This window comes from Macrobrachium nipponense, chromosome 32, assembly GCF_015104395.2.
Source record: "Macrobrachium nipponense isolate FS-2020 chromosome 32, ASM1510439v2, whole genome shotgun sequence".
Classification (NCBI taxonomy): Eukaryota; Metazoa; Arthropoda; class Malacostraca; order Decapoda; family Palaemonidae; genus Macrobrachium; species Macrobrachium nipponense.
The window spans coordinates 12,701,842-12,727,472 of NC_061094.1; the positions used below are offsets into that span (position 1 = coordinate 12,701,842).

The 25,631-nt window shown below is 40.1% G+C and overlaps 3 protein-coding genes across 4 annotated transcripts in view; 2 read left to right on the forward strand and 1 right to left on the reverse strand.

The window, feature by feature from the left end:
* The window catches only part of LOC135207128 (UDP-GalNAc:beta-1,3-N-acetylgalactosaminyltransferase 2-like), a 43,059-nt gene extending 28,123 nt beyond the window's left edge, over positions 1–14,936 (forward strand). The window contains exons 7-8 of the mRNA XM_064238720.1: positions 8,831–8,989; positions 13,966–14,936. Coding sequence (XP_064094790.1) covers positions 8,831–8,989; positions 13,966–14,197 — 391 coding nt within the window. The 3' untranslated portion in view covers positions 14,198–14,936. The remainder of the gene's footprint in view (positions 1–8,830; positions 8,990–13,965) is intronic.
* LOC135207228 (coiled-coil domain-containing protein 103-like) overlaps positions 1–25,631 on the forward strand; it is a 132,000-nt gene that overhangs the window by 47,118 nt on the left and 59,251 nt on the right.
* The window catches only part of LOC135207225 (coiled-coil domain-containing protein 103-like), a gene marked incomplete at its 5' end in the record, with an annotated part of 28,151 nt that continues 22,251 nt past the window's right edge, over positions 19,732–25,631 (reverse strand). For both annotated transcript variants that reach the window (XM_064238853.1, XM_064238852.1), the window contains 1 exon segment: positions 19,732–20,398. In XM_064238853.1, the coding sequence (XP_064094923.1) occupies positions 20,236–20,398 (163 nt within the window).

Genomic DNA, 25,631 nt, shown 5'->3' on the forward strand with positions numbered 1-25,631 from the left:
TGCAGCAATCCTTTTCAACAAGACTTATTATTATTATTATTATTATTATTCCTATTGTCAAATGAAATTGTTGTGTCAGCTGCAATTAATTTGTTTAGTATTCTCTATTTTTCTAATAATATTGATTTCTCTCTGCTACTGCATTGGGTGAGAAACATCCTGATGTTATTCATCTTCAGAAGGAAAATAGTTTAAATTCAGGGACTACTAGTATACTGTAGACCCCCCTATTCGCTGGGGTTGGGTACCACACCTCCCACAAATAGCTAAAATCTGCAAATACAGTGGTACCTCGGTTCACAAACTTAATTCGTTTGAGGACGCTGTTCGTGACTCGAAAAGTTCGTAACCTGAATCAACTTTCCCAATTTAAAATAATGTAATAACAAATAATTCGTTCAAACCTCAGAAAAACTTTATTGTCTTTCCATTTTTTATGGTTTTCTGCACAAAGTTATGCTTTACTTCACTGCATCCAATAATATTACGTATACTATGTATTTTCATATTACTATTGTGTTATAAAATACAAACAGCACTCAATGTTTTGGCTTGGAAATCAGCTGAAGGCAATTGCAAGGTAAGTTTATTTTGCTGTATTGAACTCATATCAGAGGGATTTTCATGCTTGTAGTTAGTGCAAATGAATCTCTAGATACTCTATTGATATGGGACAGGTTATTTTACGTTGTATGAGTGTTTTCAAGTTGAAATATCACTAGAATACGTATCGTTGTGAATTAAATTTCGTTATTTTTTTCGTTAGTAGATGGCGCTGAGGGCATGTTTATTGCATAAAAAAAATCAACAGATTGCGTTCAATATTTTCGCTTGATTTCATCAGAATACTATGAGCTTTACATATTTATCTTTTTTTTGAGTGAAAACAGTAAAATGTGTTCTTTCATGCCAAATAATTTTGATTAAAACACATTTTTGTACATGAACTTCCCTGCCAGATATATACTTAGCTATAGTCTCCGACGTTCCGACAGAATTTCAAATCTCGCGGCACACGCGACAGGTAGGTCAGGTGGTCTACCTTACCCGCCGCTGGGTGGCGGGCGTATGAACCAATCTATCTCTCCAGCCAGATTTTTTTCTGTCGCTGAAGCGATAACAACTGTTGTCGTTTCTTCCGATATATTCTTCATTTCTCGCTTGCCTGGAGATTGATTTGAACATTTTGGTGACGTATTCGCTCTATGTTGGCTTGGCATACGCTGATTGTGGACCGTTATTGACTTTGCGCTGGATTTTCCTGTAGAATGTCTGATTTTGATTCTGTTTCCAAAACTCCGGTTTTGTTTAGAGTATGTGTGACCGATGGATGTAAGGTGAGGTTACCGAAAGCTGCGGTGGACCCTCACACTTTCTGTGTTAAATGTAGGGGGAATGAATGTTCGTTTAGTAACCCGTGTCAAGAGTGTGAGGTTTTGAACGAAGATGAATATAAGGCTCTTTCTTCTTATATTAGGAAACTTGAAAGGGATAGGGTACGTAAAGCTTCTTCAAGGAGCTCGAGCAGGTCGAGAATGAGTGAGAATGAAACTAACATTAATGTAGTTTTAGATCCTTCCTCCCAGGTCTCAGCTCCTGCTCCCCGCACCGAAGCCGTAGATTCGTCTTCGGAGGAGGCGGCGGCCTCAAAAGCTTCCTTGTGTTCTAAGGAAGACAAGAATCTTCGTACTGAGCAAGGTAAGAGTGTCAGTGATGATAAGTGCAGTGTACCCAGTGATGTGGAGGGTGCGTCTGACCGGCTCCTTAGTGCCTCCAGGCCTAGACCTCTTCCAGACTCCCAGTTCCAGTGGAGGAGGAAAGTCGAAAGCCGCAGGAGGGCTAGGGAGAGCCCCCACCGGTCAGGCGTCCCCTCGGCAGATCCTGAAGTTCGCTCCCAGGCTGCCTTGGATCGTAAGAAGAAGAATATTCTTCGCCAGTGTTTTTCGTCATCCTCTTCTCCTTCGCCGAAGCGTGGGTGGAGCTCTAAGGAGGCGTCACGCCCGTTGAAGAGGGCTGCGGAGGCTCCCTCAGTACGTTAGCGTCCAGCCCAGAAGACTTTTCTGATATAGCTTCCTTGCAAGCAAAGAAGCCTAGGAGATCCGGTGATCGCCCTCCTTCTCCCGCGCCTCGCGCTGAGCTTGCTTCGGAAGAAGATCCTGGGGACTCTCCTTCTCGAGTACTAGCGGGCCTACAAGCTCAGATCACAGCCTTGGCGGACTCCTTGGCATCGAGATCGCGTAGAAGGAAGGATTTGTCTCTCCCGATCAAGAGATCGAGGCGCGTTTCGTCGGAAGAGCGCTCTCCTTGTAATCGGCGTTCTCCTTCTTTTGAGGATTCTTCTACTCATCGTAACATTTCACGAGAGGAACACCACTCCCGCTCGGAGGTGTCGAGACGCCATTCGACGGATAGGCGCTCCTTGGACTATGAAGATATTTCCTCAAATCGGATTCCTGCCTCGGGTAGACGCTCAGCCCCTTCTGTTTCTCCTTCTTCTAGAGTTCGTGCAAGAAGAGAGAGTCGCTCAGGTCATAGAAGACTTGGTTCGTCGTCTCCGTCTCTTCTTTCTTCTCCTCGTCTTCTCAGAGAACCTAGGGAATGCCCTTCTGAAAGTAGCGCACTTCTCCTTCCGACTACTGTAGTCGGGCGTCGGATAACGTGACTGGTAGGCGCTCATCGCACGGAGTTCGCTCCTCCCCTGTAAGACATCAAGAGTCTAGTAGGAGCCCTGCTCCTGGTAAGCGTCATTCATGTTTAGTAGCTGTTCTCCTGGAGAAAGACACCTTGATCCTCGTTTGCTTCGTTCTCCTAGTAGGCGCTCTTCGTTCTCGAGACTCCCTACTCCTGATCGGTCTCCTCTTGCTAGAAGTCAAGAACGCCTCAAGCGCCCTGATTCTGTTAGGTGCTCGGAGCCTTACAGACGTTCTCCCCTTGGTAAGGACCAAGATCTCGCAGAACGCCCTGTTTCGTTTAAGCGCTCGGAGCGTAGCAGCCGCTCTCCGCTTCGTAGGCATCAAGAGCCTCTAAAGCGCCCTGCTCCTGAAAGGCGCCCTATTTTTAGCAACGTTTCGCCGCTTGGTAGGCGCCAGGATTCCACTAAGCGCCCTGTGACAGATAGGCGCTCGGCGCCTAGTAGCCGCTCTCCTCACGATCGGCGACAGGATCTTAGCAGGCGCTCTCCCTCTCGTAGTTTCCCTAGGGATAGACGTGGTCTTTCTAGAGAATGCGAGTTTAGACAAGAATTTTCGGATAAGCGTCCTTCTTTTACAACTCGTCGTTCTCCTGTACGCCTTTCTACTTTGGAATCTTCTCCTCATTCAAGACGTTTGTCTCCTTCATCGCACTGTACCCCAGCTAGGAAATCATCTAAGGATTCTCATAAGGATCCTCATCCCCGTTCTCCTCCTCAAGAAGACCAGGAAGCCTCTGAGGAAGAAACTAATACATCGGCAACAGTTTCTTTGTACAAGAAGCTCACAGAACTTCTCCTTCAGGAGTTCGGAGAGTCTTTGAGCCCTACTGCTGCTCCTCCTTCTCCACACTCGTTGTTCTCCACAGCGAAAGCAACGAAAGGATCTTCGTGTGTGAGAATGAAGCCGACTCTTTCTATGAAGAAAGCGCTCAAGAGTTTCGGTTCATGGATGCGTACTAAAGAGGAAGCGGGGAAAACAATGTGTTTCCTTCCCTCCGTCGAAGCTTTCAGGACGGACAGGATTTTGGTATGAGACAGGAGAACCCTTGGGACTGGGCCTTCCGTCTTCAGCTGACGCAGATTTTTCGGCACTAGTAGACGCCACTAGAAGATCAGCTTTGAATTCGGCCAGAACTACGTGGGCAATGAATGAAATGGATCACATTCTAAAAGGGCATTTTTAGAGTCTTGGAAGTTTTCAACTTTCTCGATTGGTCCCTCGGAGTCCTAGCCAAGAAAACTCAAGGACCGGACACGTTTTCTCCGGAGGATTTGAATTGTGTCTTATCCTGTATGGATAAATCGGGTGAGAGATGGGGCCAGCGAAATAGCTTCACTGTTTGGAGCAGGGGTCTTGAAGAAAAGATCAGTATTTTGCTCATTTTTAACAAAGTCGGTCTCACATGCTCAGAGATCGTCTTGCTTTTGCCCTCTCTCTACACAGCTGTTTCCTAAACACCTGGTTCAAGACATTTCGAAGGCTCTCTCTGCCAAAGCTACGCAGGACCTTCTAGCACAGTCTGCAAGGAAGCCGCGCCCTACCTTCAGACTAAGACAAAGAAAGCTAAGCCGACCTCTCAGGAACCCTTTCGAGGGGCTTCTACCTCTAGATCCTCTTCGTTCAGAGGTCGGAAACCAAACAGAAGAGGGAGGACTTTTACGAAGTCAATCAAACCTTCCAAGTAAGACTCAAGTCCTTCAGACAACTGTAGGCGCCAGGCTTTTACAGTTTGCAGAAGTCTGGGCCCAGAAAGACGCAGATGCCTGGACCTGTCAATTTTGAGAAAGGGCTATCTAATCCCGTTCTCTTCGAGGCCTCCCTTGACGAATACCCCCGCCCCCAGGGAGTTGACGGCCAGATACAGGGACCCCATCATGAATCAAGCCCTCCGACTAGCGGTAGATCAGATGCTGGAAAAGGAGGCGATCGAACTAGTGGCAGATCATCTTTCGGCAGGCTTTTACACCGCCTGTTCCTAGTTCCGAAATCCTCAGGGGGATGGAGACCGGTGTTGGATGTAAGCGCCCTGAACTTCTTCGTCGAAAAGAAGAAGTTCACGATGGAGACCACTGCCTCGGTGTTAGCAGCACTCCGTCCAGGGGACTGGATTGGTGTCCTTGGACTTACAGGACGCTTACTTCCACGTACCAATCCATCCTTCCTCGAGGAAGTTTCTAAGATTCATGATGGGGGGAAGAATCTTCCGCCAATTCAGGGGCCCTGTGTTTGGCCTCTCCACGGCCCCCCAAGTCTTTACGGCCATCATGAGGAATGTGGCACAATGGCTTCACCTGGAAGGGGTGAGGATTTTGCTCTATCTCGACGATTGGCTTATAAGGGCCAATTCCAGAGATCGCTTAAGGTCTGAAGGACTTGAAGAAAACCCTGGATTTGACTTATTCCTTAGGACTTCTGGTCAATCTGCAGAAGTCAAGTCTGATTCCCGCTCAAGAGTGCGTTTATCTGGGGATCCAGATGAACTCTCTGAGTTTTGTTTTCGGGCTTTTCCGTCACAGGAGATGATAGCCCGGGGACTCGAAAAAGTAACAACCTTCTTAGGGAAAGAAGTATGCACAGTGAGGGAGTGGATGAGTCTGCTGGGGACGCTCTCCTCACTGGAGCAATTTGTTTCCCTAGGAAGGTTGCACCTGAGACTGCTCCAATTCTTTCTTCATCGGAATTGGAGTCGTCCTTCTCAGGATTTGAAGTTCTCCCTGTCAATTACTCTTCAAATCAAGAAGGAGTTAGCATGGTGGGCGGATCCCGACAAGTTTCTCGCAGGGACTGCCTCTTCAATCCCAGAAACCCAGCCTGGTGTTGTTCTCCGATGCGTCGGAAACAGGTTGGGGGGCGACTCTGGGAACCAAGGAGGTGTCAGGAACCTGGATGGGGGACCAGTCTTCCTGGCACATCAACAGGAAAGAACTAATAGCCGTGTGGCTTGCTCTGAAGGAGTTCGAGTCATGTGACAGGAGCAGTTGTGCAAATAAACTCGGACAACACCACGGCTCTGGCATACATCAGGAAACAGGGGGGGACGCATTCCTTCTCTCTGTACGAAACAGCAAGAGATCTTCTTCTGTGGACAGAAGAAAGGGGGATAAAACTTCTCACCAGATTCGTACAGGGAGAAAGGAATGTAAGGGCAGATCTCCTCAGCAGGAAAGATCAGGTCCTTCCCACAGAGTGGACTCTGCACCAAGATGTTTGCCAGAGCCTTTGGAAGTTGTGGGGCAGGCCTCTCTTAGACCTGTTTGCAACTTCAAAGAACAAAAGACTGGATCTGTATTGCTCTCCCATCTCGGATCCAGGAGCAATAGGGATAGACGCTCTCCTACTCGATTGGAAAGGACTCGATGTATACGCGTTTCCCCCTTCAAGATTCTGGGGTTGACTTTAAAAAAGTTCGCAGAGTCAGATTCCGCGAGGATGACTTTGATAGCTCCCTTTTGGCCAGCACAAGATTGGTTCACAGAGGTGCTGGAATGGCTAGTGGATTTTCCAAGATCGCTTCCTCTAAGGAGCGATCTACTCAGACAGCCCCACTTCGACAGGTACCACAAAAACCTCCCCGCTCTCAGTCTGACTGGCTTCAGACTGTCCAGAAACTGGTCAGAGCGAAAGGCTTTTCGTCAGCAGCTGCTAAGGCAATCGCTAGAGCGAGGAGGTCTTCCACATTACGAGTGTACCAATCGAAGTGGGATGTCTTCAGAAGATGGTGCAAGAGGAATAACGTTTCCTCTTCCAGTACCTCTGTGAATCAAATTGCAGACTTCTTTTTATTCTTAAGACAAGAATGTGGCTTAGTCGTTTCGACGATTAAAGGCTATCGTAGTATGTTGGCGAATGTCTTCAGGCACAGGGGCCTCAACTTATCGGAAGATAAGGACCTACAGGACCTTATTAGGTCGTTTAATACAACGAAAATGCAGTATCCTAAGACACCTAGCTGGAATTTGGATGTAGTCCTTCAATTCCTTGGGTCCTCTAGGTTTGAACCCCCTAATTCAGCCTCATTCAGAGACCTTACCAGGAAGACTCTGTTTTTGATGCTCTAGCTTCCGCCAGAAGAGTGAGTGAGCTTCAGGCGATTGATGGTAATGTGGGTTTTAAGGAGGACTCTCTCATTTGCTCTTTCCTTCCTGGTTTTCTTGCAAAGAATGAGAACCCATCAAGTCCATGGCCCAAGAACTTCGAGATTCGTGGTTATCTTCTTTGGTAGGAGAAGAACCCGAGAGAACTCTTTGCCCAGTGAGAATGGTGAAATACTACCTTAGAAGAAAAGAGCAACTGAAAGCCAACCGAGAGGTCCTGTGGTGTTCAGTAAAAGAGCCTACTCGTCCATTGTCGAAGAACGCATTGTCCTTCTTCTTGAGAAGCCTCATCAAAGAAGCACACGGATCCTGCAGAGAAGAACATCTTAGGCTTCTTAAAGTGAAAGCACACGAAGTAAGAGCCATAGCAACTTCTCTTGCTTTCAACAAGAATATGTCCGTGCGAAATCTGATGGAGACAACATTCTGGAGATGTCAGTCAGTGTTCGCGAACCACTACTTACGTGATGTGAGAATCACTTACGAAAAATGCTTCGCCTTGGGCCCGTACGTATCTGCGGATTCAGTGCTGGGGCAGGGAGCTGGAACTCATCCTGTTAGTAGTATAAATTTTTCCCCCTTGTATTTGTTGTTGTTGGTTGCCTTAAAGAGGATGCATGAAGGCATCTCTTTAGGTCGTAATACTAATCTTTAGTAGTTTGGTTAGGTGGTCTGATGAGTGTGGCTCCTTGCAGTAGTAGTGGTTAGGACCTGTTAAGATAGGGACGAACTCCCTTTAACAGGATCCGACTTGGATTCTACCACACAAAGGGATCACATATCCAGTGGTAGATCCGAGAGTCTTTCAGCATCAGGTCACGTCCTAGCTGTAGCTCTCCAGGCAACGCAGACTCAGAGATAATATCAATGAAGTCTTCTGCCTGAACAGGTAAGAACCAAGGGTATTTATATCCTACAACATCAGTTGTTTCTTATCTCTCCTTATTACTTTAGCTGTCTCTTACCCTCCACCAAGGGTGCCAATCAGCTAAGTATATATCTGGCAGGGAAGTTCATGTACAAAAATGATATTGTTAAACTACAATAAAGTTTTGTACATACTTACCTGGCAGATATATACGTCTAATGGCCCACCCAGCCTCCCCTCAGGAGACAGGTGAAAGAAAAAAAAAAAAAAAAATCTGGCTGGAGAGATAGATTGGTTCATACGCCCGCCACCCAGCGGCGGGTAAGGTAGACCACCTGACCTACCTGTCGCGTGTGCCGCGAGATTTGAAATTCTGTCGGAACGTCGGAGACTATAGCTAAGTATATATCTGCCAGGTAAGTATGTACAAAACTTTATTGTAGTTTAACAATATCATTTCTCTCAAATTTTGTTTACAGTCGAGTTTGATGGTACTATACCGAAGTTTGTGGGAGTTTCTTCCATGTTGCCAGTGCATGATAATAGTGGTTAGCAGATGAACATTCTTTCCTCAGAGAGAAAGAGAGGGAAATTATTATTTTGATTATTTAATGTTATTTAATTTACATATAAAAGCTTGAAAACTCATAAATTACATAAAATATTAACCAAACAATTTTAAAGGGTTTCTCCAGGATTCGAAAATGTTGTTTGCATTCATGTGGCTGTGAAATACTTGCGTATGGGAATTAGATAGGTTCCAATGAAAAGTTCGCACTGTTGTGAATTCGCACAACTTGAATCTCGTAAATGCCCAATCCGTGGATGGCCCAGCTTATACATTGGTAGTAGTATGACCACTGTGGAACTGTCAAAGAGGATTTCATGTCACGCACAAGGAGGAGCGATAAAAATCCATACCAGAAACTCATACCAGGAAGTCCTCTGAATACAACTCAGGAAGTGCTCTTCCTCCCCACAAATACAAGAAGGACAATAGAAACCACGAATATTTAAAACCCCCCCTCTAAAAATGCTTATAACTGCCTATCTTGAACGTGTAAACACCAAAGTATCCCTAAAAATCCCACATCAAATATACATTAAAATATCATCCTATTACTGTACATATTAATTGGTGTCATCTCTAATTGTGTATATATCTTTTGTTTTAGGTTAACACAAGACTTTGATTTCAAGTTAATGATGAAGGTTGATGATGACACATTTGTTAACATTTCAAGCCTGAAGATGCTGATGGACACTGAAGCCGACAGTCTCCCTAAAATGTGGTCACATTTTCATCACCATAGATCAGTTCCCTGTATGGGAAAGTGGGGCAGATAATAAATGGTAGTTCATCTTTAAGCTATTCCAACGTTTCCTTCAGGTGGCATGGTTTACCTCAGACAGGTATGTTTAGATCTATGGTTTAAGAAGCCTCTTTGATGACCATTCTTCTGTGTTGCAGTCTTTTGAATTACTTTGCCAAATCCATAAAATAAGAAATTGAAGTGTCATCCCACCATTGTTTTGGGCTGCTTTGTCATTAAAAGTAAATGATTTGGCCCAAAACTATGGGAATATGGAATTAAACAGAATTTTTTATCCCCTACTTGGCAGTAAGATGGAGTAATAGCCAGGTGCCTCTGTATCAGTGAACTGAAAATTTACAGGCAAATCATTCACAGAACCAAGTTTAACAGATTCTATAGAATGCAAGATTTTTAGTAAATTTTGACTGGTAAGAGAGTAAACATTTAACAAAATTTTTTTGGGGTGTGTTGGGTCTGTTTCCAGCAGGTACTTTACTGGGGAGTTTTGGGCTTAAACCTTAGAGGCTGAGATGGACATGGTCGCCCAAATTTAACTGTCACTGTAAGGCCCAGGGGGAGTAGAATGGCAAATCACCCAACCTGATAGCATATATGTTTATGCCCAAAACTAACTAGTGCCTTGGAATGGGACTATACCTTGGAGCTGTTCAAGGCACTTAGGATTTTACCCAAGAAATTGACTTGCACTAATAATTATGATATTATGATTTTAGTATCAAATTATAGCTTTGTGTACTGAAAGGGTAGTGTGATAAACAGTTAACTGTGGTGACTGCTCAGATAGAAGTGCCCATGTAAAGTGCCAAAGTCACTTACATTCGAGTAGAAGTGCTCTCTCTCTCTTTTTCTCTCTCTCAAAAAAAAAAGAAACCTTATTTTTTAATAACCTGAGAGAGAGAGAGAGAGAGAGAGAGAGAGAGAGAGAGAGAGAGAGAGAGAGAGAGAGAGAGAGAGAAGCAAGCAAGCAAGCAAATAAATGCTCAGCAAGTGTATAGTTTATGTAGTATGATGCATACAAGTGCATATACACATGTGCACATATAGAATGAAAAATATGTAAATGTAACTGTACTGACATAACCACTGTACACTGTACGTACTGCAATAGGTAAATGTCAATAAAAATAGTTGTACCAGAGAGAGAGAGAGAGAGAGAGAGAGAGAGAGAGAGAGAGAGAGAGAGAGAGAGAGAGAGAAATGGGGGAGCACTGTAAATGTGAGGTGTTTAGTAATATGATGTTTGTGTACATGCAGAAATGCAAACATATACACTAAAATGTTGACTATATACAACAAAGAATCTTATCTTGAAGACAACAGAATATGTATAAACAACACTGCCATAGATATAGGAAATGTCAATCAAAATATATACCAGATTTATCATAACTTTTGCACAATTCTACCTTGAATACAGTGACTTGAAGTGTAGTGGGGCCCTAATAAGGTTGTGGTTACTAGGGACATAGTCAAAGTTAGAATCACAGAATTCTGTTGGTATGTAATGTAATCATGGAGTGTCAAGATGGTAGGCTGAGAGGCCATTGCACTTCTCTTATGGAAAATGCAGACAGGCATGGCCCTGAATGGTTCATCCACAGTTGGTAACCAGCATCCTTACTTAGATATGATTGGTCCAGATGCCCTCATTAAAGTTATCACTTTTTAGTTGTTTGGTTATACAGTGGTACCTCGAGATACGAGATTAATCCATTCTGAGGCGGCCTTCGTATCATGAGCTTTTCGTATCTTGAACCGCATTTTACATGTAAAATGGCTAATCCATTCCAAGCCCTCCAAAAACACCCTAGTAAATTTCATAATAAAGCTAAATTGACCTATAAACAATGAAATATTACAACAATTTGGACCATTCAATACCTAACTTAATACGTACTGCTAATATGTACTACATGGTACCTGTAAATAAAGTGTATTAGTGTACATGGTATACAAGAAATACTGTACGTACTTACGTACGTATGTAATAAAATGTGGAAGCTTACCTTTCGAGTGAGGCTATCTCCGAAAGTGGCAACAGAGGAGGAGGACAAACGGCAGATACGTACGTACACTTAACTTTACAAAACACATAAAAAAATGTAAGGAAAACATAAACTAAACTTTACGAAACACATTAACAAAACTGTAACACTTAACTTTACAAAAAACTTAAAATTACAAAAAAAAATTTTTGTCTTTTGATTGTTCTTCCTTTTTGCTTACTACTCCTACTAAAGGCCTCTTTAAAAAATAACTATCCAAGGAAGATTGCTTCTGCTTACTTTTGACAATGTTCCTGAAATGAATCAGGCAAACATCATCGAACTGTGCAAGCATACGACCTGTGTAACCCTTTTCGGGGTGTCTCTTATGAAAAGCAGCTATAGCATCCTTAATTTCTGCCGTTGTCATAGAGTCGTCGTCCTCCTCCTCCTCGTCGCTGCTAGAGAACTCCTCTTGAACGACGTTATGTTGCATGGCCTCCAACTCCTTCAGGTCATTCATCGTAAGCTCCTCTTGGTGCTCCTCGAGAAGGTCATTGATGTCGTCCTTGTCGACGACCAGCCCCATGGACTTGCCGAGTGCAACGATCTTTTCAAGATCTGGTTGCGAAACAGTTTCAGCATCATCAACTGTTCCTGAATCTGCAGCACCAGCTTCGCCCATGTCGAATCCCTCGAAGTCTCGGGCAGATACGGCATCAGGCCAGAGTTTCCTCCACGAGAAATTCAAGGTTCGCCTCGAAACCTCCTGCCAAGCTTGGTCGATGAGTCGGATGCATATTACGATATTGAAATGCTCCTTCCAAAATTCACGCAAGGTGAGGTTTGTGGTATCGGTGATGTCAAAACATCTCTTGAAAAGATGTTTCGTATACAGCTTCTTGAAGTTTGATATCACTTGCTGGTCCATGGGCTGGAGGAGAGGGGTGGTGTTAGGCGGAAGATAAAGAACATTGATGAAGAAATACTCCGCTAGGATATCTTCCTTGAGGCCAGGAGGGTGAGCAGGGGCATTGTCCAACACCAGCAGGCATTTCAGAGGGAGGCGCTTCTCTTCCAAGAATTTCTTCACTGTCGGGCCGAAACACAGATTTACCCACTCTGTGAACAAAAGCCTCGTTACCGAGGCTTTCGCATTAGCCCTCCACATCACTGGAAGCTTCTCCTTAAGCATCTTGTGGGCCTTGAAGGCTTGAGGAGTCTCGGAATGATAGACAAGTAGGGGCTTCACCTTGCAATCCCCACTGGCGTTGGAACAAAGTGCGAGCGTAAGCATGTCTTTCATAGGCTTATGCCCGGGTAGCTTTTTCTCTTCCTGCGTGATGTACGTCCGACGAGGCATTTTTTTCCAAAAGAGGCCAGTCTCATCACAGTTGAAGACTTGCTGAGAACTGTAGCCTTCCTTGATTGTCATCTCGTCGAATGTCTTAATAAAGGCTTTGGCCGCTTTCGTGTCCGAGCCGGCCGTCTCCCCATGCTGCACCACCGAATGGATGCCAGTCCGTTTACGGAATTTCTCGAACCACCCATGCGAAGCCTTGAAGTCTGGGGTTGGCGTTGATGGCCCTTCTCCTCCGTCGTCTTCAGCCTGGGCAATCAAATCTCCGAAAATAGCGCTGGCCGTGTGGCAGATAAAAGACAGAGAAATTGCCAGCGATTTCTTTGTCTTTTATCCAGACCAGAAGAAGCCTTTCCATTTCATCGTGCACGTGGGTCCTCTTGCTGGACAAAATACTCACGCCCTTGGAAGGTGTAGTTGCTTTGATGACATCCTTCTGCTTAAGGATGGTGCCTATTGTCGACGGATTTTGACCGTATTCCTTGGCGATCACACTCAATCGCATACCAGCTTCATACTTCTTGATAATCTCTATCTTCGTCTCCAAAGAGAGCATCCTCTTCTTTCTGTGAATTTCGACTTTCTTGGGACCCATGACTACTTTTATACTGTACGTAATTATGTTATGTAGTATGTATACGTATGTAGTAAAGTTCTCACACAACACAATAAAGTATACTACAACGAAATCACTAACAAATTTACGTTAATAAACGAAATCGTTAGAACGAACGAATACCGCATGCTTACGATACCGATGATGCCGTGCAGTGGCCGAAGAAGCATGCCGCTACGTAGATGCATCATGGGAGGGATGCTGACCAATAGGAGAGAAGGATCTCAGGGCGGTGACTAGCATCAGGAACCAATGGGAGAGTGGGAGGATGGTGGCGAGTCTACTCAGTTGGCGGCGCGCGAGTTTCAAAATTGTTATCGGTGGTCCGGGCGAATCTCGGACTTTACAGCAACAACCTTTTGTATCTTGAACAATTTTCGTATGTAGAGCCGTAAAATTTGTCGCATTTGCTTTCGTATCTCGAGTTTTTCGTAAGTTGAGCCTTTCGTATCTCGAGGTACCACTGTATGTACATGTTAGTTATCAACATCTATCTTATTTTTTAAAAGCCATTGGGAGAAAATTTTCATGTTCTACATTACAGCATGCAGATACTACTACAAGTACTACCTTGTCGGAGTCTCATTTCTAGCTGTTCATATAAGGATATCCTGATCTTCACCTGTCTCCCTTTCTTGTTTATGTAAACCAGATGTATATGTATTGTTTAGTGGGCAGAAATACCTAACAATGCAAACCAGTCTATTTCATATCTCACATATTCAAACTTTTATTTCATTAAATACAAATAACGATTATGCAGACTGAGAATACCTCACTCCCATTTGTTGAACATGACTGGTACCCCCACCAGTAGATTCATATGTTTTGTCTTCTTATTTCCTGTATTGTTAAGTATTGTCTGTTTACCTCATGTATTGTAAAGAAACCAAGTTTTTACATTTTTTTATGGTTTATGGAATTAAAATACTACTTGATTTGTATTTCATTTACAGAACATTATAAAAGTAGTAAAGCTCTATAGTAGAGATATATTTTAAACTATTACATTAATGTCTCCATGTATTTCAGGATCTTTAGCACAAGCTTTAGCCCAGGCTGGACCATACATGACTTCTTATGTTGGTGAAGATGTTAGCATGGGTATTTGGATATCATCAGCCGTAAATAATGCCACTTTAATTGATGTGCCATGCTGGCTTCCACGTTCAGAATGTCAAGAAACAGTGCTGGTCTCCCAGTTATCACCGATTGATATGTTGGAAATGTGGAAAGAAAATTAGTATTTTTTAGAATCTTTGTGAAATGTCCAAGTAAGTGGATATTAACTTTTTTGAGGTTTCTTGTTCATCAGCATCATTAAACTAGAAAACTGATGCATCAACAAGGGCCCTGTTCATGGGAATGTTAAGGATATTTCAGTAACCATGACCTGACCAAGATAACCTTTCACCAGGATGAAAATTTAAAGAATAAGAATACTACAAAGCTTATCAGAGAAAAAACTTTACCAATTTAATAGTAAAGACCAAATAACAAAATCAACATTTTAAAATTCTTAGGACTAATGGAGAGGATCATTTCTGATAACACGGATCAGATCTTATCTAGTAAATTACAGTTCCTTAAACGGTACGTACATGATTAGATCGATTGAAAAGAAATTTTGGATATGTATCTGATATCCAAGACTGAGCATGTGCTCTTGGTGATATTTGTGTTACAGTAAATGCAACTGTTAGTGTTGTCCTTCAGTGTCTACATTCATAGACTGGGACATAAGTCTGTGCATCAAATAGCCATGGGTCAAATAAGTGTGACAGATTTGGAAGACAAGATAAAATCTTCTCAGTGAGGCACATATTTTTTCTGTATGCTCTATATTGTGATAATAATGTTTAATGATATTCTGTCACATTTAGGTTAGCTAAATGTTTTTATATTTTTTTAGGAAAACAGACACTTAGCAGTTATTTAGACAGAAAATTCCAATAGAACTCTTAATAAATGCTTACAAAATAAGGAGTTTGTTTAGTATACCATACAAAATAATGATGATTTAATGTTGAGGTAGTAATGGTAACTAGGAAACACATTAGATGTTCTGGAATCAACCCATTGTTAGGTGATATTTGAATTCTTCATTAAAATTAATGTTTTAGGCCAATGGAAATCTCTTAATGCAGGCATATTGAAACTGAATTCCTGTTATATTTAAAAATCTAAAATTAGTAATGCATTTTTTTCAGGGCTAAAATATCTTTCTTCCACTTAATGAAGATGGAGCTTTGATTTTAATTTTAGTGCTCAGTCTTCAAAATTGTCCAAGTTGTTCATGGTCTAGTTCCAGAGCAGAAAATAACATGAACTACTCCAGTATGTCCCCATGCTACATGTTAAGTGTCCCACATATCCTTTGTTCATTTCCCTTTTTGAATAAACCGACTATTGTAACCTTGCTTATTAGAATTTCTTATCTTTCTGTGTAGCCATACATGTTTTCAGTTGCTTTTGATAAAGTGTACTGTTCTTACCTCTTTCCTAAGTTTCCTACCCTTATGCTGAATGACTTTCCAGGAAAATTTCTCACCTCAGCTTATTCAGGTTGATTAATTTCAAGCTGTCAGCATGCTGCCAGGAAGGGTAATTCTCTTTTAAGCTTCAGCACGCAATAAGTTCCCAGAATCTTAATCTTGTACACTTACCAATTACTTTCAATTTCTCTATTTTTTTTTCTATGTTGGGCTAAGGTCCCTGGTACCTTTTAGAATCCCATTTTGGCCTCCATTTACCATTACTTATGCCAGTCATCACTTGCTTGACTTTGAGAATACAATGCCATGAAATAAATTCATTCTTCATACCTCTTTTATGTTAATTATTTACAAGAAATTGATGCTGCTAAACTATTCAAAAACAATAGTTCAGTGAAAATAAAATCAGCTGCCATTTTAACAAGTTTTCTTTATCTTGATTTGGCTGACATTAGCTGAGATGTTGGTTACCTATTAATTGATGTCACCTGAAAACTTGAAAAAACACTTTGAAAGTTGTGACTCTCAAGTCCCCTTGTGTTCAGTTGCATATATGATGTGTTGTAAATAAAGTTTTCAGCTGATATATGCACATGTTGCCAGATTTCACAGATTCCTTGCTCTTCAATCTCCGATTGTTTAACTGGATCCAGCCAGGTGCTAGAAAATTATCCTATTGTTAAGACCTCAGGTTTATAGCTATGAAAAATACAAATTGTCTTAGAAAATTTGTCATTTTATAAGTTCTCCCAGAGTTCTCCAAGTTTTGAACCTGTAAAATATAATGATAAAAGTTTGGAAATCAAGTTGCAAAGTAACATAGTTTAGGCAGTCCTGAATAACTGATTAGCTTATTACTAAAATTTCTTTACTTAAAATTTTTAATTAAGGGCAATAAGTTTGATGGTTGTGTAAGAAGTCACTGAGTCTGCCAAGTTAGCTTTTACCAGAGACATTCCTCCAAGCTGTTCAAAAGACAAAGAAAGCAGTGGGTTGGTGAAGTTCACTGTGAGTAGGAACAACTCAGAGAATATGGGACTTATGATTCAGGTGTTCAAAGATTGGGAGAGAACACTTCATCACAGTTTCTGGTGTGGTCCTTAAACTCAGATCAACACCAGCACAAGAAATGCAATACTTTTGCTACTGTGGGGCTTTTAAAATTTCTGTGGAAAATGCAGGCTTCCCTCTGAAGTTGTGTTCATTGGAGAGATCTTCCATGGTTGTTAGGTATAACAAAAATGACAAATTTTTAATTAATTAATTTTTTTCATATGTAGCAAAGCTGAGGTCTTAACAATAAGAAAAATCTTTTAGCCCCAGCTAGAAACCAGTTAAAAACAATCAGATTGTAAATGCAAGGAATCTGGCATCTGGCATCTGATGCGTAACTGAGATGAAAGCATGTTGAGAGAGTGCACTTGAATCCAGTGATGCATCACTTTCTTCCAACCCAGGATGAAAAGTATGAAGGGTGGCTAGAGGTAGGCAGTCAACGTTAAGACCTCGGGTTCGTTAGCTATGAAAAATACAAATTGATTAAAAATTGTCATTTGTTCATACACTGAACAAACCTTCGGTCTTGACAATAGGATGGACTCATACTTGGAGGGAGGTATGAGAATCCTGAACCGACTGGGGGTTCAGCACATCCAATCATTCTTGGAAATGAGATTGCTAAAGAAGAAGACCTAAGCCTTTGAGATATTGGATATTTGGATATCTAACACTCAGTCCACTGGGTTCTAATACAATGAAACATGACCAGATTCATTGCATTTATGGAAGTCCAAAAGAACTATATCTGTTCAGTCAACAAACCATGTCTGCCACACGAAATGGGTTTGCCACCACTCCTCACTCCCTTCCTGGAGAGAGGAGTCTAGCTACTGAGAAGCATATTAGCATGTTGCATGGAACATGAAAAGTGCTGTAACAGTATGCCTGTAATGCTCACCTGCATCAAGCCAGTTCATGTGTATGATGTGTCTATTCTTCAAACTGCCTGCAGGAATGAAGAAAGGAGATAAGGGAAAGAAAAGAGGCCAGTCAACTCCCTCATTCCCTACTCCACACAATCATCTTAGGCAAGATACAAACTGTCCTGCCAGGGCATTTGTTGAACAGCCACCCCTGGACCCTAGGAAAACATGTCTAAGGACCTGTGGGCAACGTTCTTCATGCAGAAGAAAGCGAGTGGTTTGAGGTAGGCATAAACCAGCATTCACAACCTATGAACAGATAAGTACTTTAAAATGCCAGGGAGAAACATATTCTTCTGGTGTTATGTGCCTCTGCATGAACCCAATCTGTGGGAGAACTTGACAGTGAGGAGTCTGCTTGTCTAAACACCTCGCGTAGACAACTGAAAAGGTGGACACCTTCTTAACCTGGCCTGCATTAACACAAAGTCTATGACACCACACCTGTAGGAGACAAGATGTTCAGATAACTACGCAGTGCTTGATGGAAACCTGAAGCTTTCCAACCCTTCCATGGAAGCCTAGGTCAAGCTTGGGGTTAAGGAACTACTAGGGTTAACCAAAGACTTTGGAGCTTGACAAAGGAGTAGCCCTTAAATCTCCTCTCGCGAATTGTTCAAGAACTCGTGAGCCTCCTCCAAAGGTTTGGCTGCTCATATTGAAAAGCATCTGGCCTCGGGCCATGGGGCATACAGGACAACCAAGTCCACATCAGAATTGAAGTTGTGTAACTTCCTCGGAATATTCGAGGAAGGTAGGTGTGGCATTGTTCTGCCTCCCAGAGAATTCCCAGAAGGCATAAAGGAGTCGTCTTGTCCAATGAACAATCCCGGGACTGTGAACAGAAGACCCATAGCTTCCTTTCAAAGAGAAGAGGTCTAACATTGGTCTTTCCAAGTAGGCAGAAGAGACATAGGATAACCCAAGGGGAAGTCCTACAACAAAAGCTCAGCACAGATACATTCTAAATATCCTACTGCCAACTTGTGGATTGTCAAAGTAATTGCACTGTAGAGAGGGGAGAAGTCCTTGATCTGGCCAGGAAACGTGCCTCTCCAACAGAGGAGATGTCCATCAGCATGTTACTCATCAGAGGGAACATCTTATGATGATAGGGCATCCACGCCCCCACCCCCCAAACACTTTGACTAAGGAACCACCATGGTGGCGTTCCTGAGCAACGTATCTCAGAGCCAAGATGGATCTTAACTACTTTAGAGGTAAGAATACTAGGATATTGTGTTCCATTATCCAATTGTGTGTGAAAGTCTGCATTGGTTGATATACAGACACTTGTCTGCAGAGGATATTTTTTAAGTTCTCCCATTATATTTGGGTAAGTTAAACTGTTTCCGTCACCACACGGGTTAGATGACTGCCTCATGCAACAATAAAGTGATCCCCAATATCTTTTGAGTTAATCTTTTGTTTCTTACTTCCAGAGATAACCTCCTTCTGCGTGATTCCTCTCCACAACTAATAGTTGGTCAACTTTTTTCCCACATGGCCCTGTCAGTAGTCACTCCAGTAATAGCTTTGTTTTTGTTATTTGCCGCAGCACCCCAGGTGTTGTCCTGCTCTATAGGCTGTCCATCATAATAAAAACTTACCTTCTTAGAGTCCCTAACTGTAATGTTTTGCTTGAGAATTAATTGTTGTAAATGTACTTTGGATAGCTAATTATGAAATTCTTGGAGAGCCAAGACTCATCTTACTTTTTCCAGAAAGCCACAGAAGTTCCAGAATTACGTGCCAACTTGGCTTATTTTTTAAATCCTGTAGTGGGAGGTATTTAAAAAAAAAAATTAAATTTGATATTAGTCAGGAAAAGTGGGAAAGTCATATAAATTCAACTCCTGTTCAGCCTCCCATTTTGTTCCGGTTAACAAAGTATTGCCAAGGGTGTCATTCCCAAACCTTTCAATGCCTAACAAGATCACATTGCCATTGCATACATTAGGTCTTTGCTAGGCTAAGTAGCTCAGCTTACATGAAATGGGTCAGTACATATGCACTTAAAGTAATGTACTAAAGTGTGAGTAAGCATCCGGTATGATAAGAAATTGTTTTAAGCTGGGCATAAGCAACTGCACTGAGGTGGTAAAATGTGATGAGTGTACATTGTTCCCTTTTAGTTTGAACTATTAAAATAAGCAGTTTACAAATTGTTTTTTAGAGGGCGGGGGGTCTGGTTTTTGAGCATTTTAAATAGCCAGTTATAAGCCTCCACTAAATGTAGTGAACCTGCCATTTGGATTCCCTGGCATTTTTATAAGCAGCACATGGAAAATTAAATCAAGATTTCATTTTCTTTTGTATTCTATTTCTTAACTGATACTACACTGTAATATAATCACATATATCACAATATCATATAAATTGCATACAAAGCCAATATGCATAACAAAAATATACTGTAATTGAACTTTATCTCAGGAAACTAACTAATAGTTGATCGACCTGATTTCTGTTTTCATGCTCTAAAAATTGAGCATGAAGGTAAATGATACTGTTTTAAAGTACAAGGTGAAGTAGTTGCCTTTGGAGAACTCTTACATACTAATTAATACCGGCAATAAATCTTAAAAGTATGGAACCCTGAACTGTAATGAACCAAATGTTATAGCTACCGCAGTATGATATAAATAGACTAAACAATAAATACAGTTACAACATACAGCTACTGCTATAGCGAACATGCAATACAATTATATCTTTGATGAATGTGAGATCTAATACTTGAAATAAACTAGTGAAATGTTCAAGTCCTTATCCTAAGTACAGAAATTCCCTGTATGTAATACTTTAGAGGTTGAACTTCAGTTTGAGTTGTGCCAAAGTCCATTCTGTCACATTCAATTCTGCTAGATCTTGTGGCCTTTCTGAAAGAGCCAACTGTAGTTTCTCCAACAACCGTCCCCATGCCCAGCGCTCCTCTCCACAAACAAGTGTCACACTCAGTGCAAACCTGTAAAGTGAATGTACAAACCTCTTCATTTCAAAATACTACTGTATTAGATATAATATTGATACATGGCTGTCCTTTACAATGCCATTTACTAAAATTGTTGAAAATGGGCTACTTGGCACAACAATTCCAATTAACATTAATACAAGCAGTCCCCTGGTAATCAGCGAGGAATGGATCCCCCAACGAGAACCAGGGACTGCCTTACTAGCCAATAGAAAGAAAAAAATATAAAAAAATACTAAGTTTCAGTTGTTAACACTGAAATGTACTCTTTAATACAAACCTATTAGTACATATACATGGGTCTTAATCTTGCAGTCATCAGCCGCTGGACACAAAAACAAGTGGAAAAAACTACTTAACCATGTACCTCTGCAGGGTGGCAGCAGTGGTAATTCAGTTATTCCCTGTGTTTTCAGACTTTGCAGGATATGGGGACTTTGTCATACAGACTTGATACATTTGTATCATAAAAGTAGTTTTTCCTATGGAAATACAAACTGCTGCCTTGTATGCTGGAGTGTTCCTCAGCGTGAGCTGGACATGTCATTGAAACAGTAACATGATTAATTGGAGGTAGGGAGGCAGTCCTCACTCTCCTACCATTAGCTAATATCTTTTTTCTTCAATCTTGTTAAATAACAGACATGTGCTACTCTCTACTGTCTGGTTGTTTGAAAATGTTTCTTCATCTGTAGTATGTCTGGTATTTGTTGCCATGTCCTCATAATGGATGGTAAAAAAAAAAAAAATTGAACAACAGAAGTATGAAGGACTTCAGTGGCTGCTTTAACCATTAAGGGACAGGCTAAATATATATTACACACACCCCCAGACTGGGCAATCTTTAAGGTTGGCCAATTTAAGAAAAAACACTTAATTAAAGAGGAAGATATGCATATGCAAATGCACATCTTGTAGAAAAAAAATCAAAACATTGTTCTATACCTTCCATAGGAATTTGACAGTGAATATTTACAACCCTGTGCAGGTTGTTTTTTCCAAGACACTCATAAATTTTAATAAGTTTTACATGTTTTTTCTAATAATTTCTTTTGTTTTATTTTGTAAAATTATAATCATAGCTCACACAATATCATAACAGACTAGAACTAAAATCAGTTACAAATTCTGAGCATATTTATTGTAGAATATTTACAAGATTTACTGAGACAGGGAGATGCAGTAACTTTTTGTGAGGTATACATGCATTAGCAAAATTACAATTATAAATGAGACACAATCATAAAAGAACTAAAACCAACAGCAATCCCTGGGTATATTTATGAGCAAATACATAAAAAGATGTCATGGGATAGAGAGAGGGAGTACATTCCAGCATCAAGTTTCAAGGCATACTGATTGCCCACTGTCCTGTACTGAGCTACTACAGTTGCCATTACAGTGGGCCCCTGTACTCGTGTTCTTTGGATTCTCGGACTCGTGCATTTGCGGATTTCTCTCAGGAACATTTCCCCAATTATTTGCGGAAAATTCATCTATTTGTGGTATTTTTCTATGAGAAATATCCAGAAATTCCTGGCTTTTTAACCCTTTAACGCCAAAGGGGTATAATAAAAATCGTCTCCCGTATGCTGAGGGGGTCTCGGAGTGAGCGCCAAAGCGGAAAAAATATTTTTTTCAAAAAATCACAGCGCGCTTAGTTTTCAAGATTAAGAGTCCATTTTTGGCTCCTTTCTTTGTCATTGCCTGAAGTTTAGTATGCAACCATCAGAAATTAAAAAAACTATCATATATAAATAATGCGATATATGATAGCGCGAAAAAAAATTTCATATATAATTGTATTCAAATCGCGCTGTGAGCAAAACGGTTAAAGCTAACGAGTTAATTTTTTTGTTGTATTGTACACTAAATTGCAATCATTTTGGTATATAACACATTGTAAAACGATCAAAGCAACACAGAGAAAATATTATCACAAAATGATGCATGAATTCGTAATGTGCAGACGTAAAACAATGTTTTTTCAAAAATTCACCATAAATCTAAATATTGTTCTAGAGACTTCCAATTTGTTTCAAAATGAAGATAAATGATTGAATATTACTATACTGTAAGAGTTTTAGCTTACAATTGCAGTTTTTTACCATTTCGGACGAGTTAAAGTTGACCGAATGTTGAATTTTTTTTTTATATTTTTTTATATGCAAATATTTCAAAAATGAGAAAAGCTACAACCTTCAATTATTTTTTGTTGTATTCTACATGAAATTGTGCACATTTTCATATATAAAACTCTATAAAACACCTAATATGAAATGGAGCAAATATTACGAGAATGCGACGTACGCATTTCGGAGATTTGAGGCGGGGAATCTGCGTGCGGAGGGAAGGAAAGTTTTTTTTTTTTTAAATTCACCATAAATCTAAATATTGTGCTAGAGACTTCGAAATTTTTTCAAAAAAAAAAATGAAGATAAATGACTGAAATAATTTACTAGAACTGTAAGAGGTTTTGAGCTTATACAGTGGGCATCGCTTATTCACGGATCAGTAATTCACGGATCCAGTTAATCACGGGTTTTTTCTTGGACCGTTTCTCATGTTACATCACTGGTATGAATCGCTGCATCACGTTTGTGCTGCGTATGCGATGTTTTTCGGTAGGCTAAACTAAAAACCCTCGGCCCCCCGTGGTCCGATAACTACCAACATTCATTTAAAGACTCATATTATGATATTAAACTGACAATAAAGGTAATAAAACCATTCTCACCTAATATATTATTGTCCTATCTTCGAAATAAATAGCCTATTCAAGGTTTATGTACGACGTTCATTGGTAGGCTAAGCGTAGTTGCAGTGCGATAACCACCAACGTACACAAACATTCACATTATGATATTAACTGACAATAAAGGTAATAAAACCATTCTTACCATATATATTATAGTCATATCTTCATAATAAATAGCCTATTCGAAGAATAATTCCACATCATTGCACTCAACTTATCGTCGGAGTGGCCAGCCACAAAATGTAAGCATATAGCTTATGTACGAAAATGGTTTATGTATACGGTTGCGTTCAGACGACATTTTTTGTTTTGATAAACTTTTAGAAATTTTAATAGTAGTGGTAGTGTAATTACAGTAGTAATAACATTAAGGCTAAAATTAAAATTCGAACTTCTTATTATTATTTTGGCAGTATTCGTATATCAACTCTGAACAATGAAGTCATACAAACGCTATTTGTCATAGATTATCGTTAAGTATTGCTGTTTGTTATTGGCGACGAAGCGTAAACGAAATACATAAAACGCATTTTTTACCTATTATATTATCCATAGTCATATCTTTCATAATAAAAAGGCTATTCGTGGAGTAATCCATATCAGTGTAAATCATTTTATCTATGCGACGGCCAGCCTGCTGACAAATGTACGTACGTATATGAAAACCATCAAATTATGGTAGCGTTCACAGCAAGATTATCTTTCGAAATTTTTATAGTACTATTCATGCTACGTAGTAATAATGTTTGGAATATACGTAACATTAATTTTCAATAGATACACTGCATTGTTATGGGTTTGTGCCAGTGATAAAACAACCAAAATAACGTTCTCCTTTAAGTCAACGCGTTTAGGAAAACATGACATAGAATCGACTTTGCGACTTCGTTCACTTTGATATTTTTTAACGATACAATACTATCATTTGTACTACTAAAACCATCTTCACATAAGTAATTTTTCGTAAGATATGTGTTGTTACAAAAGCTAGCTTATACATAAAAGGCTTTTATAATTTAAGTCATCTTAGATATACATATGTACCCAAACTCATTGTGGGGAAATTTACTACTGTTTCCTCGGATATTGAAATACTTTAGCATCATTCAAACACTTTAATAATATAATGCATATACTAGGCTATACCATATTTACATCGTATACAAATACTACATACAGTTATATACACATATTTTTATATACAAAGTTACAGTTATATACACATACTTTTATATACAAAATTAATCATATGAGTAGTGATCAGACGACAGCTGTGCACTGGACTACGTACGTACTACTTGGAAGATAAAACAAACAAAAATTTTGTTGTTGTTAGTCGCCGGGGGATAGATTAACATTTTTCCAGAGATTAAAGAGCTGAATTTGTTTTGAAGGTATGTCAACGCGTTAGTAAATAGGTATCATCCTCTAAGGAAATTTTTTTTTTTATTTTTTTTTTTTCTCTTCTTTTTGGCGGAAGAATCTTCAAGCCATTTTGCATTCAAAGTAATGAGAAGGAATCATTCTATTCTTCATGAAATCAGTAAAATACTTACACTAATAACAAAAACTAAAATCTACGTACTGTATGCAAAACACATACATCATCGTTAGCTTCGTGTGTGTAAACGTTCATTCTAAAGAAATTACAGAGTAGTATAACTAACACCTGATTGGTTGGTTGGTAGCCATGGAGATCTGTTATCCAATGACTGCCCTCTGCTTCTGTTCTATTTATAGACATACCGCCATGGATGGCACTAGTTTGAAAAAAGTTACCATGTTCGTGATTTTCTGACTGCTGACGGCAAAAATTACTCAATAATTTTCTTTATATAATTATTCCTTCGTGAAAACAATAATATAATATCGAGGTTGATAACTTCAAAACATTCAGCTTTTTAATCTCTGGAAAAATGTTAATCTATCCCGGCGACTAACAACAAACAAAATTTTTTTTTTTTTTTGTTCGTTTTATCTTCCAAGTAGTACGTACGTAGTCCAGTGCACAGCTGTCGTCTGATCACTACTCATATGATTAACTTTGTATATAAAAGTATGTGTATATAACTGTTAACTTTGTATATAAAAGTATGTGTATATAACTGTATGTAGTATTTGTATACGATGTAAATATGTATAGCCAGTATTTTAGTGCATTATTATTAAAGTGTTTGAATGATGCTAAAGTATTCAATATCCGAGGAAACAGTAGTAAATTTCCCCCACAATGAGTTTGGGTGGCATATGTATATCTAAGATGACTTAAATTATAAAAGCCTTTTATGTATAAGCTAGCTTTTGCAACAACACATATCTTACGATTACGAAAAAATTATTATGAAGATGGTTTTATAGTACAAATGATAGTTATTGTATCGCTAAAAATATCAAGTGAACGAAGTCGCAAAGTCGATTCTATGTCATGTTTTTACTTTAACGTATAGTGGTATGAAAAACACCAGTGTG